At 40.0% G+C, this 15974-nt stretch overlaps 2 protein-coding genes across 3 annotated transcripts; one reads left to right on the forward strand and one right to left on the reverse strand.

Annotated features, from left to right (window-relative positions):
• Positions 1-221: 221 nt before the first annotated feature.
• LOC104452466 (zinc finger CCCH domain-containing protein 5) lies at positions 222-7624 on the reverse strand. The gene is made up of 9 exons (XM_018877645.2): positions 7145-7624; positions 6643-6801; positions 6379-6516; positions 6110-6268; positions 3860-3952; positions 3495-3611; positions 3124-3198; positions 2781-2998; positions 222-1652 (listed from the first exon to the last, which is right to left on the reverse strand). Exons 1-9 carry the CDS (start codon positions 7556-7558, stop codon positions 986-988), a joined length of 2040 nt encoding a protein of 679 aa, XP_018733190.2. The 5' UTR covers positions 7559-7624; the 3' UTR covers positions 222-985.
• A 1588-nt stretch (positions 7625-9212) lies between these two features.
• LOC104452467 lies at positions 9213-15762 on the forward strand. Of its 2 annotated transcripts, XM_010066942.3 has the most exons (12): positions 9213-9383; positions 9464-9625; positions 9718-9903; positions 10401-10483; positions 10650-10848; positions 11196-11317; positions 12246-12312; positions 13162-13212; positions 13551-13603; positions 13753-13963; positions 14818-14988; positions 15502-15762. In XM_010066942.3, the coding sequence occupies exons 1-12, from the start codon at positions 9306-9308 to the stop codon at positions 15559-15561; spliced, it is 1443 nt and encodes a 480-aa protein (XP_010065244.2). In that variant the 5' UTR covers positions 9213-9305; the 3' UTR covers positions 15562-15762. The 2 variants fall into 2 exon arrangements, with proteins under 2 accessions (XP_010065244.2, XP_018733191.2); XM_018877646.2 differs by lacking the exons at positions 14818-14988; positions 15502-15762 and adding an exon at positions 14460-14795.
• The last annotated feature ends 212 nt before the right edge of the window (positions 15763-15974 follow it).

Raw genomic sequence — 15974 nt, forward strand, 5'->3', positions numbered from 1 at the left:
AGTGTTCGGAGTAGACCTTGGTACGATTATGACCTGAACACAGGAATTGCCACCTCTAAAAACAAAGGCTTACACTTAGCTCTCTGACATTCTCTGCTTCTCTCACTTTGGGACATCTTCACTACTCTCCCTTCTCTCCGTATACGTTCATCGCACTTTCCCTATCTGGTCGTGGACATGGTTTATTTAGAGAAGTGATTCACCCGCCTTTCAGAGACGTGGGGCAAAGGAAAGCGCCAACATAAAGTCAAAAAATTGGAATCATTCGACCGGTAATTGAAATTGTCATAGCATTGATGCCATGCAGATCTTAGCAATTGAATCATGCCAATCCAACGTGACTCGATAGTTAAGAATCGATGATCAGTTCATTCCATCCCATTACCATCTCGCAATCGAAGCCATGCACACGGAATGCAAATGCTTCACCTGAATATAATCACAAGGCGCAATTGATAATTCGTCATAAACTCTGGTGGAGCCTTGTGCGTATTCTTTCCCAAAAATCAGATATTAACAATCCTGCCGCATTCTCTCGAGAAACCCACACCAGCAGTTTTTCTGGGGATGCCATGAAGTGGTTTTGCACCAGGAGTTAAAGAAAATGCAAGGCTAGCTCTGACTCTTCAACCGTCGTACCTTCATAGGGCTTTCCAGCACAAGGTTGGGCAGGTGGGGCACTGTTGCGAAGGATCTGTACTTCAGTCGAGACTAAAGTGGGCATTTTCCCATGGCTTGATTGACTTCTGTCCCTTGGATCTCCTTCATCGACAAGTCTCCCCACAAGATTCTCGAGTTTATTTAACATGAATAGTTGTCAGCAGTTTTTCTTTCCAGGGAGTGCGTCTCTTCTCAGAAGACTATTACAGATGAAATCCTTGATCAAATTATCTGAGATCACGGTAATGTAAATCACCATCACAAGATTAAGTCACTCCAGCACATCCACTTCGCCTACCCACTATTCTGAATCCTCCAGTCTGTATTATTCTGGATCCCAGCGGTCCTGGATATTGTGGGACATTGAATCATTATCGCTGGATCTAGATCTCTTTCTATGTTTCGAGCTTCTATGCTTGCTGTAACCATCATGTCCGTCCCTACTAGAACGGTGCAAGGAGAAATCAGTGTCGTGGGTTTTTCCCGATCTGTCCACATGCTTTATTGTCTTGTGCCTTTTAGTATGTCTTCTAGGACGGGCACGACGTGCTTCCTCATCCTCATCCGTGTCTGATTTACTCCCGTCAGATTCAACAAGATACCTTGTCCTTTTGATGTCCCTAGAAGGGGCACGACGCGCTTCCTCATCCTCATCCATTTCTGATTTACTCCCGTCAGATTCAACACGATACCTTGTCCTCTTGATGTCCCTATTTTCATCCGGAGAAACTGAATCATTCCAATGTCTTGAGCTTCTCCTTGCATTGCCATGCCACCTTTCCTTGTCTGTGTCAACTGCTAGTCGATGACCATCCTCATCTCGAGGGTTCCTTCTATGGCTGCGATGATGGTTCTTGACGTTCATCTTTTCTTTCTCATCATTAAACTTCATCTCCTCTTCATCACGCTCCTGATGTGTTGCATGGCTCTCTTCGGATCGTCTAGAACTCAAGTAATCCTTCTCCCTTGAACTAGATCTCCTTGTGCGACCCCTACCAACAATAAGGAAAATCAGATGGAGATGCAACTCTATAGACTATATATGCCATAAAGTCAAAAAATGAAAAAATGAAAAAAAAAAAACCCACCAGCCGTTCATCACAGATGAAGATAGGAAATCACAGCCAGATCGACTACTAAATTGAAGTTAGTTAGCACAAAGAACAATATGGGTCCATTCATTTCAATCATGATAATAGTGGAGATCACATCTGTTTCGAAGCTCTTCCCCAAAAACTTCCTATATGATTATCTGTTTTATCCTTAATGTATCTTCATATGAAGCTTTGGCAGCTTTACAAAAAATATGTACAATCCATTTAATTCTCAAGCGGCTGTGAGTTAAAAAAAAAAAAAAAAAAAAGCCCTAAAATGTCGATGGATATCTGACAACTAGACAACATGGAATTGGTTGGAAACAAAGTAGACGTGTCCCAGAATCCTAATAATAGGAAAAAAGTAGTGACAAATGCCCCCTTGTTGGATTGCAGTTGCTCAAATATATTTGTCTCCCTAAACAGCTGAATTACTATAACCCCATAGTGAACATTGGTGTTGAGATTGCTCTTGTTTGCCTGAACTACCAAATTCACATCGTCCTCTTGCACTTACTCGCATCTCAATTTCCTAAATCCTAAAGGTTTAATGACCAATAGTGTCTCTAACATGCAGTATTTCCAAACCATGGAAATCTCAGCTATCAGACTTGTGCACTAGCCTTTATCTAAAAGATTAATCACTCATGCAAATTATTAACACCCAAAATTTGTGAGAAAAATATTTAAGCCCCACAAAAGAACTAAGGACCTATTTTCCTCCATCCATTATTAACTTATGAGGAATTTAGTGCAGGAATCAATACAAATTCACATGATCTGGAGATGTGTACATCACACCTATGGGGATTTTAGTATTCTTGTGACTTTAAGTATGGTTAAAAAGTGGCTTATTCAGAGTGGGGGAAATTTGAGGCATTTGAGAGTCTACAGTCTAATTTTGTTGATGAAAATAACAGATGGTTAAAGGTTTTGATTTTCGATTTTTTGGGCTACTAAAAAGCCACGTTTCTTAGTAAGGGCTTTTCCAATTTATACTGCACATACAGCCAAGAGAAAACAAACCTCCTTGAATCAAAGCTCTTGCTAGAGTTTCTCCATCGACCCACATTTGCTGGTCTTTTCTCCTCCTCTTGATAGTTTTCCAGAGAATAACCAAATAAAGCAGCCATCTTACTGACCCAGTACTTAGGAGGTGATTTATCCCAATCAGCCCACTCATAATCGCCACCCGGATTGCGGAAACAGTGAATGAAATTGCAAGCAGTTCCATGGGAACATGTCTGTCAAGTATAAAAGATAGCAACCTAACTAAGAATTGGTAATTAATAATAATCATTGACATCCCAGAGAAAATACAATATATGGAAAAACACAACAGCAACAAAAAATGCAAGAATCACCATACCTTGAACCTTGACTTCATATAATCCCCACAGATGGCGACTCTCCACCTCATAAGATTGACAAATTCACATGTTACCTGTTCAAAAGAACATCTAATTAAATTAACCCCTACTCAAGAAAAAGATGAAATGGTCAAGACGATAGTTATGGGAACATAACAGCACATAGAGACTACTAATGTTACTATTCACAGCTACTGGAGAGACTACTAAAGCTTTCATCCAAAATAGGCACAAACCAGAAATCCTTGATAAATGTCAATATCACAATTAAATGCAGGTTTGAAGGAATTTAGTACAGAACTGGATGCTTTATCCCTTCCCTTCTTGCTTAACTACTATATTAGACACATCCAACTAATGAATGAAATACCTGTTTGCCAGCAAAGAATCGGCCATTAATAGAATTGTAAGCCAGCACAGCTGAATCCATGGATTTGTAATGTACATAAACATTTCCCCTCAAATGGAATGAACCATTTTTACAAACCTGAGATAAGAATTAGATTTGTGAATCTAAGATTGCATAGAAACATACACAGCACCTAGATTCAGGCTTCCATAAGATGAATCTACAATTCAGAAAGCTCGAAAGAGAAATGCAGAAAAACCCATTGAAAAGCCAGAGAGAATATAAAAAATGGATTAACTACCCTCAGAGTTTATAATCACTTCATAAAAAGCCAATATCAAGACCTGCAAATTGGAAAATTAACAGCCATGAACAGATCTTATTACCTTAAAATTCACAATTTCTCCAAACTTCAAGAACTCTGTATGAACATCCTCATAAAACTCCTCAAATGCACGTTCAACCTCTTCGTCTGTGTACTGAAAAGAGTAAAAACAGGTGATTATAAATTGGCTAGATCATCCTAAGATATACATTAATGATAGTAAAAGTAGTTGGAAGCCTCAGGATCTACTGGAGGAAGGGTGGATTGCCTATAATTGACGAATAGTGGAACCTTTAGACACTCTGCTAAGATTTGCACTTATGAGCAAAATTACAAGTCCTGAGTTTTCAATTCTCTAATACTTCAAAAAGATTTTGCAGGATCAGCAAGTGGTAGGACAAGGAAAACATGGTCCTTAATAGCCACATTCCTGTCTATTGTATATTTCCCGGACTCAATGTTCAGCGGCTAACGATTGAAGAATGTTCTATGGGTATTAATAGGGTAACAAGAATAATCGCTCCAAACAAAGACCAGTAACTTCAGACACCCTAACTGCTTGGTGTCTGGAAAACTCATGCTAGCATCTCCACAATAAGAGTAATCACTTCAAACAAACCTGGTAACTTTAGATCCAAAGATTCATGTCTGGAAAACTCATGCCGGTATCGGTCATTCTATTACAGAAAAAGAGAACCCAGGGTGGATAATCATCAAAAGACACAGAAGAGAAGTAATAATGATAGTTCTAGCCATGGGAAGCTCAAATATTACTTCCTCTATAATGTATTGGAAGACTTCCAACATGTAAATACAGGGGAAAACTCTAAGCCTTTAAAAGATGTCTGAACCTATTAAAGCTGTCCAATTTCATGATAACAACTCTGGAATAGCTGGAGTAAATTGTGCATTTGGAAGCTAACACCTTGCCCCCTACTTGAAGAATCTATGGTCAGAATCATCCCAGAATGTTCCAAGAGATATGAAGGATGGCTTTGGGCATATAGGATAAGACTGAAAACAGCAAGCGGCAGCTAAGTAGTTTGTTCACCAGAATTAGAAGGAAGATGAAGGATTAATGAATGGCTAAAACACATCACTCAACTTCACAGGCTTTTTCCATGCAATTAATATCCTCATGTTAGTGGCGAATCCTTATCAGATTATTCTCTTCAGGCATTACTCTCAGGAATCAGAAAATGCATGAGCATTTACTCAAAGGGAGAAAACCATTTCCTAGAGTCATAAAAGTATTTAGAGATTGTACATGACTTCTACAAAGGCTCTTCACAACATGACTTTTCGACAGCTGTACTGGTATTTATCACCCTCAAAAATTAGATAGAGAAAACATTGTCCAAGCATCTAACACCAAGTGTGTGAAGAACTAGAAAAAGCCAATGCCAGCATGATGTTTGAAAAAACTAAGAAACATCCAGCCAAGCTGGAATAATAGATAAACCCTACAAGTAAAAAGAGTAAGATTAAGTAGGACAACCTAGTCACCATATTTTAGCGTTGATTCATTATTTAGATTCCATATTTTTCTCAAAAGACCACAATAACCAATCAACAAGCCCGCTTCTTTCTTCCAACACACCTATCTCAAAGAACAGAACAAGTCAGCTGCAAAACCATGCATTAGAAGGTATAGCTGTCTGCAAGCTGATACCTTAGCAGCAACAGCTCTTATCAGAAGAACAATTCCAGCAGCCCATTGCATCCATATAAAAACTACTGAAAGGTTAAGGAGCAATGAAGTAGAAAAAATTTATTTGAAACTAGATCTCTACGTACCCAAAAGACTGAGACAATTGTAGCCAATCAATAAATTCAGTTTGAACAACAGGACAAGCCATGGCATCCACCAATTAAAACAATTGTTCCAACTATCAAAATTAATTCATTACGCCTGACCAGTTCACTAATTGCCAAGATAAGTCAGACGGCATTGAGGCCCAAGATCAATCCCCTCATTGGTATGTCGGCATATAGATTACTCTAGGTTGATAATGATTAACCAGTGGAGCAATCCTTTAAAAAAATGATTTTACAGAAACCCAGAAAATTTTATCAGAAATTGCATTAAAATATGTATCTGACAATGATCAACAAAAATGCATGGAAGTGCAGCTACAATGACACGATGATATTAAATTCAAGAAGCAAGAAGGTGTCATTAAGGAGACTGAAATAAAATGAGAGATAGAAGAGAGCACTATCTAGGTAAGTGTAGACAGAGGGTCTTTCAATTTGCTATCTACAAGAATTGTCAGGATACATGAACCGGATGAAGGCATCATTAACCGACCTCGAGCCCCTCGTCTTGCTCCCACGCAAGGCCAGGACCATTATACATGTTCTTAATTAGCAGTGTGCATGATTTATCAGGATAGAAGTGGACTCTGCTGCACCGCTGCCCAAATCGACAAGCTCCAGTCTTCAGATGGAAAGGACAATGAGCTTTATCCTGCCGCAAGCAATAAATAGAGCATGAAAAGATTTAAAAAAAAAAAAAAAATCAACAGATTAGTCCAGAAAAGCATAACTAGACATATGACCATCGTAATAATAAGCTACCTGCTCAGTCCCAAAATTAGGCACTTGGAGAGCAACATTTTCCAACACCTGTTGAGCCGATAAAGTGGATGCATTCTTGTAGTCTGAATATGCTTCAGACTGTGGAGGGAGAGGATTTGAGGTCGGCCTATCAGCATCCTGGCAGCAAAATACAAACCTCAACTCAAAAATTCAAACCACAAAGCAACACGAGGAGAAAGCAAAGCTAGGAAGCAATGCATGCCAAGTTTCTAACACGCAAACAGGTACAGGCTTCTGAGTTACCTCTTTCGACATTTGCGTGTCCGAACCCTTCTTCGGAACCCTGATGGTTTTCTTCTTGACAATTATCTCATTCCCTTGCCAGATGATCTCTGCAGGCCCTTCTTCTTCCACATATTCCCAATCATCACCGTCGTCCCGGTTATGCTCCTCGTCCTCATCCTGGCAATTGACCATTCACAAAAGAATGCCAATATCATCTTGTGTACTCAATCATACTCAATAATCGACAAAAACACAGTCCAGCGCCTACAATTGCTCCGCAAATTTATCAGAATTCCTCAACCTGTCAATCGACCATTTATAAAAGAATACCAATCTAATCTTCTGTACTTAATCATACTCGATAATCGACAACAGCACAGTCCAGCGCCTATGATCCCTCGGCGAATTCATCAGAATCCAACACCAAAACAGCTGAATAATAGTTCCACATTCTAACGAAGTTCAAAAAGCATCAAACGGTCGAATGTAGCACGCAATTCACACGAGAATCCGAACGAACCTGCTGCCGCCGCGACTCCTCCAGAGCCCTTGCTCGCTCCTCCGCTTCCGCCGCCTCCTCCTCCTCCTCCTCCTTCTTCCTCTTCCTCTCCATCGCCTCGACCCAGGCCCTCTCCCTCTCCTCGAACTCCTTCCTCTCCCTCTCCCTCCTCTCCTCCTCCTCCTTCTCCGCCACCTCCGCCCTCCTCCGCTCCTCCGGATCGTTCATCCGCGCCTCCTCCTCCTCCCGCTCCCTCGCCGCCGCCTCCTTCCTCAGCTGCTTCCGCTTCATCTTCTTCGCCGCCTTCCTCTTCTCCTTCCGGTTCGTGGGCCCCGCGCCTTCCATGGCCGGCGGTGTCTGCTCGCCGCAAGCCGCCGCCGCCGCCGCCGCCGTGTCTCCTCCGCCTCCGCCGTCGTCGGAGATCGGCTCCGCCATGTGAATTCCGTCTATGTCCCGAGAAACAACACTCACGCTGGAAAACGGACCTCCAGGGGGCAAAAGAAGGGTGGTAATCAACTGACATTAAAACTATTAAAATATATATTTTTATATATACTTTTTATAAAATAAAATAAAAAGCATTTGAAAAATAATGATATGTAGGGAAGAAAATGAATATAGAATGCGCGTTTGATAACGTTTTACATTGAAAAATTATTCAAAAAAATAGAAATAAAAAAAAATTGTTTATTAGATGAATAATTTTTACTGTAGAAAAACGCGTTTAGAACTGCTTGTTAAAACAAAAAAATGAATAGAAACACGTTTGGTAAATTTATATTCTTTTTTTGTTTATTTTAATTTTTTAATATTTTTATATTATTTTTCTTTTTCCTTTCTTTTTCTTTTTTTCCTCTTTTGGCCTCTGGCGGCCGGTCAACGGGGCCTAAGCGGCCTCGCCCGGCCACGATCGCCGGCCCTCGGCGGGCCGAGCCTCGCCCAAGCCTCACCGGGGCCCGCGACGCTCGGAGGTCGCCGACCCTCGACGGCGTCGCCCGGCCCTCGGCGACTGCCGGTCGCCGACCATGGCCGAGGTCGGCGACCAACCAAAGAAAAAAGAAGAAAAGAGATAAGTGTTTCTTCAAAAGTGTTTCTGAAACAAAAAATGATTTTTTTCTCATTTCCGTTCTTTTTTTGTTTCGGGAACAAAAAAAACAAAATTTTTGTTCATCAACAATAAAAAAGAACATTACCATGCAGTCCCTAGATTACCATTTTTTTTACATAAGCCAAGTAGTGATATAATAGATTTTAATTGGGAATTATTATCTTTTACTACCACAATATTACTATAAGAAGTTTGTTTATTGAAAATGAAATATCAAATTTAAAAGCTTCACCCGCATCAACAAGAGGTAGAGCTATGCACATGTAACAAAAACAAAAATTGGTAGTCATTAAATTAAATGAGTAAACTGGCACTTACAAATTTAAAACTTTTTTTTTTTTTGTAACGGGGCAAGAATGCTTAATAAGTTATTTAACAATTTGACAATAACTGTGATTGGTCGAACCTAAATGTGAAAGCACATTGCAAAAATTAATCTCTCCTTTCAACCGCTTTACTTAATTAGAGTTCAATTATAAATGTAAGGCTATAACAGACCAAAAATTGAGATTTTATTCATCAATAATAGTAATAGATAAAATGAAAAGATAAATAATCTGTAACATTAATTTTTTTAACTTTCAAGATCGCTTTTATCCCAACAAAGAAAAGGTGAAATTTCTCAATATGAATAGAAGTTTTAAAATCGTATTTTATGATATGTTAGTTTGTGCATCTTGAGAATAACCGGTGCTATTTTCCCTTTTGACCGAACCACTTTTTACACGACCTTTCTCGTTCTAAAAGATGTATCTGCAAAAATGAAATTGATTCCCAAAAAAGCATAAAAAAGGGGTTTTCCGAGAGATTTTATTAATATACGAAAATCAACGGTCGTGATTTAACGGGCTGGGGGACCGAAAATGAGACAGCATAATGGTATGGCATGGGAAGTCGCCACGTGGCGCGCCGTGGATCGTTTGCTTGCCTTTCAGTTTCAGCTGGAGGACTGACTGACTGAGCAAGAGAAAGAGAGAGAGAGAGACAGAGACAGAGAGATAGAGATAGAGAGAGAGAGAGAGAGTGGTCGCCGGACGCTGGTGGTCGGCTACGTCGGCGACGGCGGAAGAGAGGATGGCCGCGGCGGCGAGCCTCTGCAACCGCAACCCCTCCCCCTTCCTCGGCCGCTTCCCTCCTCCTCATCCCCTCGCCGTCAGTCTCTCTCTCTCTCTCTCTCTCTAGAAGATGCTTCCTTTCTCATGTTTTCGCGCGCCTGCTTCTTCATCATGCAGGGGAAGAAGAAGGCCCGACCCGGACCGCATCCCGGGAGGCCGTCGCGAGCCGCCGCCGCCGGAATCCGCGCGCTGTTCTGGAGGTCGAAGAAGTCTCTGGAGCCTCGCGAGACCGTCGATCTTTCCCTCGGCGATTACGCTCTGACGCCGCCGGCCGCCGAGGTATGTTCTGCTACGGTCGCGATAGATATGTGGCGGCGGTTGTCGTATCGGGCGCGTTCGCGAAGTGAATAGGTTCGTGTTCTGTCGCGCAGGATGTTTCGACGGCGGCGGAGTCCAGGCCGAAGCGGATATCGCCGTCGGTTGTTAATTCCATCTCCGAGGTTTCGGCGAATGATTGGGACGCGTGTGCTCTTGATGCTACTGGACCTGAGAAGTATAATCCGTTTCTCTCGCACGGGTTCCTTTTGAGTTTGGAGGAGTCTAATTCTGCTGTGAAGGTGAGATTTCGCGTTCTAGGGGTTGAGATTATTGTTCATCGACTTAATTTTTGCGTTCTTATGAGAGAAGGATTGGATGATTGGTATTTGCTTCATTGCTATTGGAGTCCTTGGCATAATTATCCCTTGGTTCTTTCGTACATAAGCTTTCACTGATAAGTTGGTTGCACACTACTTCTTGTGGGGTGTCCCTGATGCTTTCACGTCTATCGGTTTATCGGCCCAATGGGTTTCTGTCCTGAGAGAGATGTCTCTCCTTTGGATGCTCTGACAGATGGGAAAAAAGAAGTTCCTTTTATTAATGCTGCGGAGTTTCTTTTCGAATGAAGAGGGACTATTGAGTTTTGTAGATTTTGATGTCTACCTAGTGAAGTAGTTTTTTAATGGATTTGGCTTCTCTTCCTATTGTTCCTAAACGGAGTTCTTTGAGTGTTACTATGCTGCTAAGCTGAATAGCTTCTCTTGGATACTCCGTTGATCTATTTAATTGCTTTTAGGAAACAGGATGGATGCCGCGGCATATTGTTGCTAAGGATGAATCTGGGACTGTTGTAGGTGTTGTTCCACTTTATCTTAAAAGGTTTATCCTCTTCTTTGTTCTCAGTATTAGATTTATTTTCTCTGAAACTTCAAATAGATAGGTTCTTCTATGCTCCTCGTGAATAGCTATATACTGAGCAATTTTTACAATCTTCGAGGAGCTTTTTGGGTGTGGTTTCACTCTCATTTTTCATGTTGATGTGCAGTCACTCAAATGGTGAATTTGTCTTCGACCATTCTTGGGCGGATGCTTACTACAGTTATGGTTCAAGATACTATCCAAAGTACCAATGTTGTGTGCCTTTTACCCCCGTAACTGGTCCTCGGATTCTACTTCGTGATTCCTTATATAAGGATCAAGTTTTTGACATTGTAGTAGATGCCTTAAAGAATCTGGTTGCTAAGGTACGTGAAAACAGATGCGTGACTGTCCATAGTGAATATGATGTTACATCCATGCAATGGCCAAACTTTTATCGCACTTTTCTTTCATCATTGGGCTTTTTTTTAACACTCCCACCAATTATTTGGACCTTTTCCCTTGGCTGGAGTTGCACTAGAGTTAAAATGTTTTTAGGGCTCATCTCTATATGTATGGTCTCATGGAAAACGAGGAATAACTTAGTTATTTGCCAAACAAGTGGGGAAGTTGTGGCTAGCTGTGGCTTACTTAAAGATGGAAATTCCTGAACTGTGAATCTGATGTTTCGATTTGCAGTAGTTCTGAATTTGCTCTATATCCTTGATGACAGTCCCAGGTTTCGTCAATCCACATCACATTTTCTTCTGAGAATGAATGGCAAAACCTCAAGGAAAAAGGTTTTCTACAGAGGATAGGAATGCAGTACCATTGGAGCAATCGAAACTATACATGGTGAGTGGCAAAATGAGTGCTGAAATTACAGTTAGGCCTGATGTTACTGCTGCTGCATACATTGACAATAACTTTTGGTTTTTCTCTCTTCACTTTCCCCTTCGGCAGTAAAACAACCCAGGAGAGTCATCTTCATCTGAAGTGTACTAGTAGATTCAGATAAGGTTCTGAAGGGTGATTTTACAATTTAATAAAACCTTGAGAGTACTATCTACCCTGTTCAATGATGTGAATCGTAGACTTTCATGATTGAGCTCCTTAAGGGCTCCAGCCAAAGCCATCTGAAGTAAAATTCATATAATATGGGGACAAACCTCTAGCAATTTGCTTATTTCTTAATGGTCAAGATAAGTATTTAATTATATATTCTTTCGTAATAGGAGTAGGGAAACAAAGACACATCAAGTAAAACATTAAGCAGACAGGTGCTGAAACATTAGACTCAATGCTAATGAAACTACGCATCTGCGATATTTCTAGTTTCTCAGTCAAAGTATTATTTGACCATGTTTGAAATTTCATAAAACTCACTCAGTTACATCATATGGCTATCATACACCTTTGGCCCCTTTTCTTGATCGTCAGTGAGGGTCAAAAGTATTTGGGAGTTGAATGGAGTTGTCTCTTTTTGATCTAGATAGCATGTCAAGGGGTATATGCTTCACAAAATCATCTAGGTCAACCGCAGCTTTTGTTTAAAAATATAGTTGGACGTGATGCTGCTGTCAATTTTCTCCATTTGATATATTTTTTGCATCAGTTTCCTTTGCAATAGTCCTGCCAATTAGCATATGATTGCCACATTACTTCTCTGAATGAGTGGTGTCTTAAATTTACTTGGATTGCCAACTTTTGATCTTTTTACATTTTTTGTGTTTATCTTGCATGCAAAAGGTACATGCTTCAAGTTTCACTGTCTGTGCCACAGTTTTGATGACTTTTTGATGGACATGAAGCAGAACAAAAGGAAAAATATACGTCAGGAACGCAAGAAGGTTAGTTTTTCCAAATGTTATTTTATTTGGGAATTTCCTTTATTTTGGGAAGATACTCCCATCTAGAAATTCTTGTAAATCTTGCTCTTAGTTCTTTATTCCTTAAATATATGCTTGAAAATTGGATAAAATTTTTAGTAAATTGTGTTGATACATATGCTTGTCACAGGGGAAATGAAGAAAGTAGTTATTATGGAACGATATATGTTACTGCAATCTTCACTAAATGCTCATAGAACTTTTTACTAACACTCTGAGACTGATGCTTCATGGGGATTGCATTCCCAATTTCGGATATAATGCTGACTGACCTTATGCATATGCTGAAATTCACTCTGCTGAAGTAAAGTGCTATACTGGTAGTTGAGCTTCTTGGACAACTGGAAAACTGACTAATGGCTGAAGATGCTTCAAAGCAGTAAAATATGAACAGTTGAGTAACGAATTGGTCATTCCTTATGATGACATGAGTTATGGGGAAGTATTATATGAACTGATCTTTACAAATGCCTATCACTGTTACGTTCTACAAATGTTTAATGCAAATATATCAGTGGCAGTGTATCAACTGTATTTGTACCTATACTAATGGGGAAAAAAAGTCACACATAAACTTTCATGTAGTACTAATTTCCTTTTTGCCTGTTGAAATCAATTTTGCTAATAGCACAGACAGAATATCATATTCCGTTAAGTTATCAGAATTCATTGCTGGCGCACTATGGTATTTTATCAAAAATCAGTTTGCATTTTTATCTGTAGCATCTTATAGTCTCATAGTGCCAGATTTGACATTGCATCTTTTTGGGCACACAAGCTTTGGCTCATTGGATCGAACCCTTTCTGCAGATTTCTGCCCAAAACTTGACAATGAAGCGGCTTCGAGGGAATGAAATAAAGGTAATGAGTACAAATATCATGGCAAAAGTGTCTCGGGAAGATTTTAAGCCAATCCAGCTGGTTCAATTTGATATCAATGTGAATGGAGACTAGTTGGTTAACTATACAGAGAAGTATAAATAACTATATCATGTCGCAACTTCCAAGTAATACTATTAATTTGAATTTAGATGCTAGTAGCAACTTTCTGTCCACTGGTTTGAGCTTTTAGATGAGTAGTCCTTAGATGTGATCATCCACATGTAACTCCTGTTCTCTTACAACTTACTCCTATATTAATACCTTCACTTAGTGAAAAATGAAGGACTTGAGCTTCTTGGTTTTGATTGTGTGTGCAGGCTAAGCACTGGGATTCTTTCTATACGTTCTACAGGAACACCACTGATAACAAGTATGGGTCCAGTGACTGGTTTTGTCTTTCCTTTGCAGAAAATATGATATTGTCGACTGTTTTGCCTGCCTCTTGTGTATATTCAAAGGCATCTTTATTTGATATGAGAGGCTTAAGTAGATCATGTCTTGCTGCTTATGTTTATTTAGGTGGGGCAGCCCTTATTTGACAAGAGAGTTTTTTCATAACATGGGATCAAAAATGGGAGACCAAGTGTTACTGGTTGTAGCTGAAGAAGGGGATGAACTTGTTGCGGGAGCCCTTAATCTTATAGGCGGAGATACTATATATGGGCGCCTTTGGGGCTGTCATCCAAAAGCTTATTATCCCAGCTTACATTTTGAAGCTTGTTATTACCAGGTTTGTGTCTATTTAACTTGCAAAACTCCTGTGAGTTCGATATATACTTGGTATGGAAGTTCTTTCTTGGGTGCTTATTGCCTATTTAGAAAAGTGAGATTTGTTTAACCTTATGTTGACAAGGGTGAACTAATCGACTTAATTGCATGGTATGGATTTGCTAACCCATGTGTTGTACCTTGAGACTTCAGTATAGTAAAAGCATGAACAAGATATCAAATGTAAGTGCAAGCTAAATAGAGGAAGAGATTGTCAATTTAAAGTGGCAACCGATTCACTAAAATTATGTAAATTTTTCCCAAGTAAGAATACTAGAATGTGTGAATATGCTTTTCACAAGGACTAGTTCTTCAATTTCAAATCATGAAGTAAATATCATTCATTCGGTTTTGGAATCTGCTAGCGTATAATTTTGTTCTTTGAAGAATTGGGGACCTATTTTGTTGTAATAAAAGGGTAGCGTTAGGTGATGATCATCCATGGGTCTATGTGACAGGTACAGCAGCTAAGATAATGTCATTGTTCAGGCCTACTACCATGATTACCTTCTGCTCTAAAATGGGGACTTTATGCAAGAGTGCTGCTGTAAAGGCATGGGCATATCTAGAAATGTCATTCCAGAAGTTGACAAAGCTTTTCTCTACATTATAATAGTCCTCATATGCTAATGAAAAATTCCCCATCAAGGAATTTGCAGTGGAGTTGCAAAAAAAAAGAAGAAAGAGGAAGTGGTAGATCAACTAATCTTAGTGTAAAGCAGATTTGCTATGGGAGGATAATAGTTCTTGTGATATGGAAGCATGCACTTGTCATATTTAGAACAATATAACTATTTACTTTTATCTACATAACAGGCAATAGAAGCTGCTATAGAGCTTAATTTGAAAACAGTGGAGGCAGGGGCTCAGGGTGAGCACAAAATTCATCGAGGTTATATGCCTGTACCCACTTATAGCTGCCACTACCTTCTGGATGAAGAATTCAGCAAGGCCATAGAAGAATTTGTAGTGCGCGAGGCAACTCAGGTATGTTACTAAAGAGTCATCAGGCAAGAACAACTCATTTATTAATAGCACTATCATCATGCTGTGGTGAACATTCGATCCTTCTCATATGCTGCAAACACAAGAACATTTTTCACTTCCTATGTTAATTGTGTGGTTGGCCTAGTGATGCAGTCACAGAGGATGTAGCAGTAGACATTGTATTTAACTGATCATCTGTGTCGTAGATGATCACAGTCGATGTTGAACACTTGCCTTCTTTTTTTCTTTATCTGTTCCACCGGACTTCATTCCCTAATGCGTTTTAGCAAAGTAGATATAAGGGAGGTCCCAGCAGTGAAGTTGGACAATGTTTTAGGACTTAGGTTTGCTTTTCTAAAAGGAGTTTCTTCTTCCAGTATAGTGGATAACTCCGTTGCGCCACTATACACCTCTGATTCTTAGTTTTAAAAAAAAAAAAAAAAAAGGAACACTAAACCACATATGATCTGAAATCTCTTGTCGGTTTAATCAGAACATTTGCCTTATCTGCAGGTCAAACTTGTGATGGATCTGATCCGTGATTCTGGACCCTTTAAAGAAGGCATACAGTAGACACATGCAGGTAGGAAGTCCATGCATGTATGGTCGTGGTATGTACATCTTGATGAAGGAAAGATCTATCCATTTCTAATGTACAGATCCGTTAGTCGACCATTTCGTTCAAGTAAAAGAGTCGCTATAGAAACAATGCCTGTGGGTTTTGCGATCTGGTCGCCTCGGTGTGATGTCGATATGGAGAGGGTCCCTTCTTGATCTCGAAGCATAACATCATCAGTGAAAACATATATCATCAAATCGTCAGCCAGGCCTCCAAAGTTCTCCAATTGCGGAAGGCTGACGATCGGCCATTTCTTCACTTGGATTGTTCTCTACTTGACTTGTTAAAAATAAGGTTTGCCCCATACATGGATGCCTCAAACCGTTGGAAAAAATTGATGCCAACAAAGGATTGCAAACGCTAACGT

This window comes from Eucalyptus grandis, chromosome 7 (genome assembly GCF_016545825.1).
Source record: "Eucalyptus grandis isolate ANBG69807.140 chromosome 7, ASM1654582v1, whole genome shotgun sequence".
NCBI lineage: Eukaryota > Viridiplantae > Streptophyta > Magnoliopsida > Myrtales > Myrtaceae > Eucalyptus > Eucalyptus grandis.

What these genes read in the sequence shown, in the direction of transcription:
- LOC104452466 (XM_018877645.2), bottom strand. Translation starts at nt 7,558, where the DNA reads ATGGCGGAGCCGATCTCCGACGACGGCGGAGGCGGAGGAGACACGGCG. An exon ending in GAGAAATTGTGAATTTTAAG is followed by an intron (nt 3,612 to 3,859) that starts GTAATAAGATCT and finishes TTCTTATCTCAG; the next exon opens with GTTTGTAAAAATGGTTCATT. An exon ending in ATATGAAGTCAAGGTTCAAG is followed by an intron (nt 2,999 to 3,123) that starts GTATGGTGATTC and finishes TATACTTGACAG; the next exon opens with ACATGTTCCCATGGAACTGC.
- LOC104452467 (XM_010066942.3), top strand. Translation starts at nt 9,306, where the DNA reads ATGGCCGCGGCGGCGAGCCTCTGCAACCGCAACCCCTCCCCCTTCCTC. An exon ending in AGTCTAATTCTGCTGTGAAG is followed by an intron (nt 9,904 to 10,400) that starts GTGAGATTTCGC and finishes AATTGCTTTTAG; the next exon opens with GAAACAGGATGGATGCCGCG. An exon ending in TAAAGAATCTGGTTGCTAAG is followed by an intron (nt 10,849 to 11,195) that starts GTACGTGAAAAC and finishes CCTTGATGACAG; the next exon opens with TCCCAGGTTTCGTCAATCCA.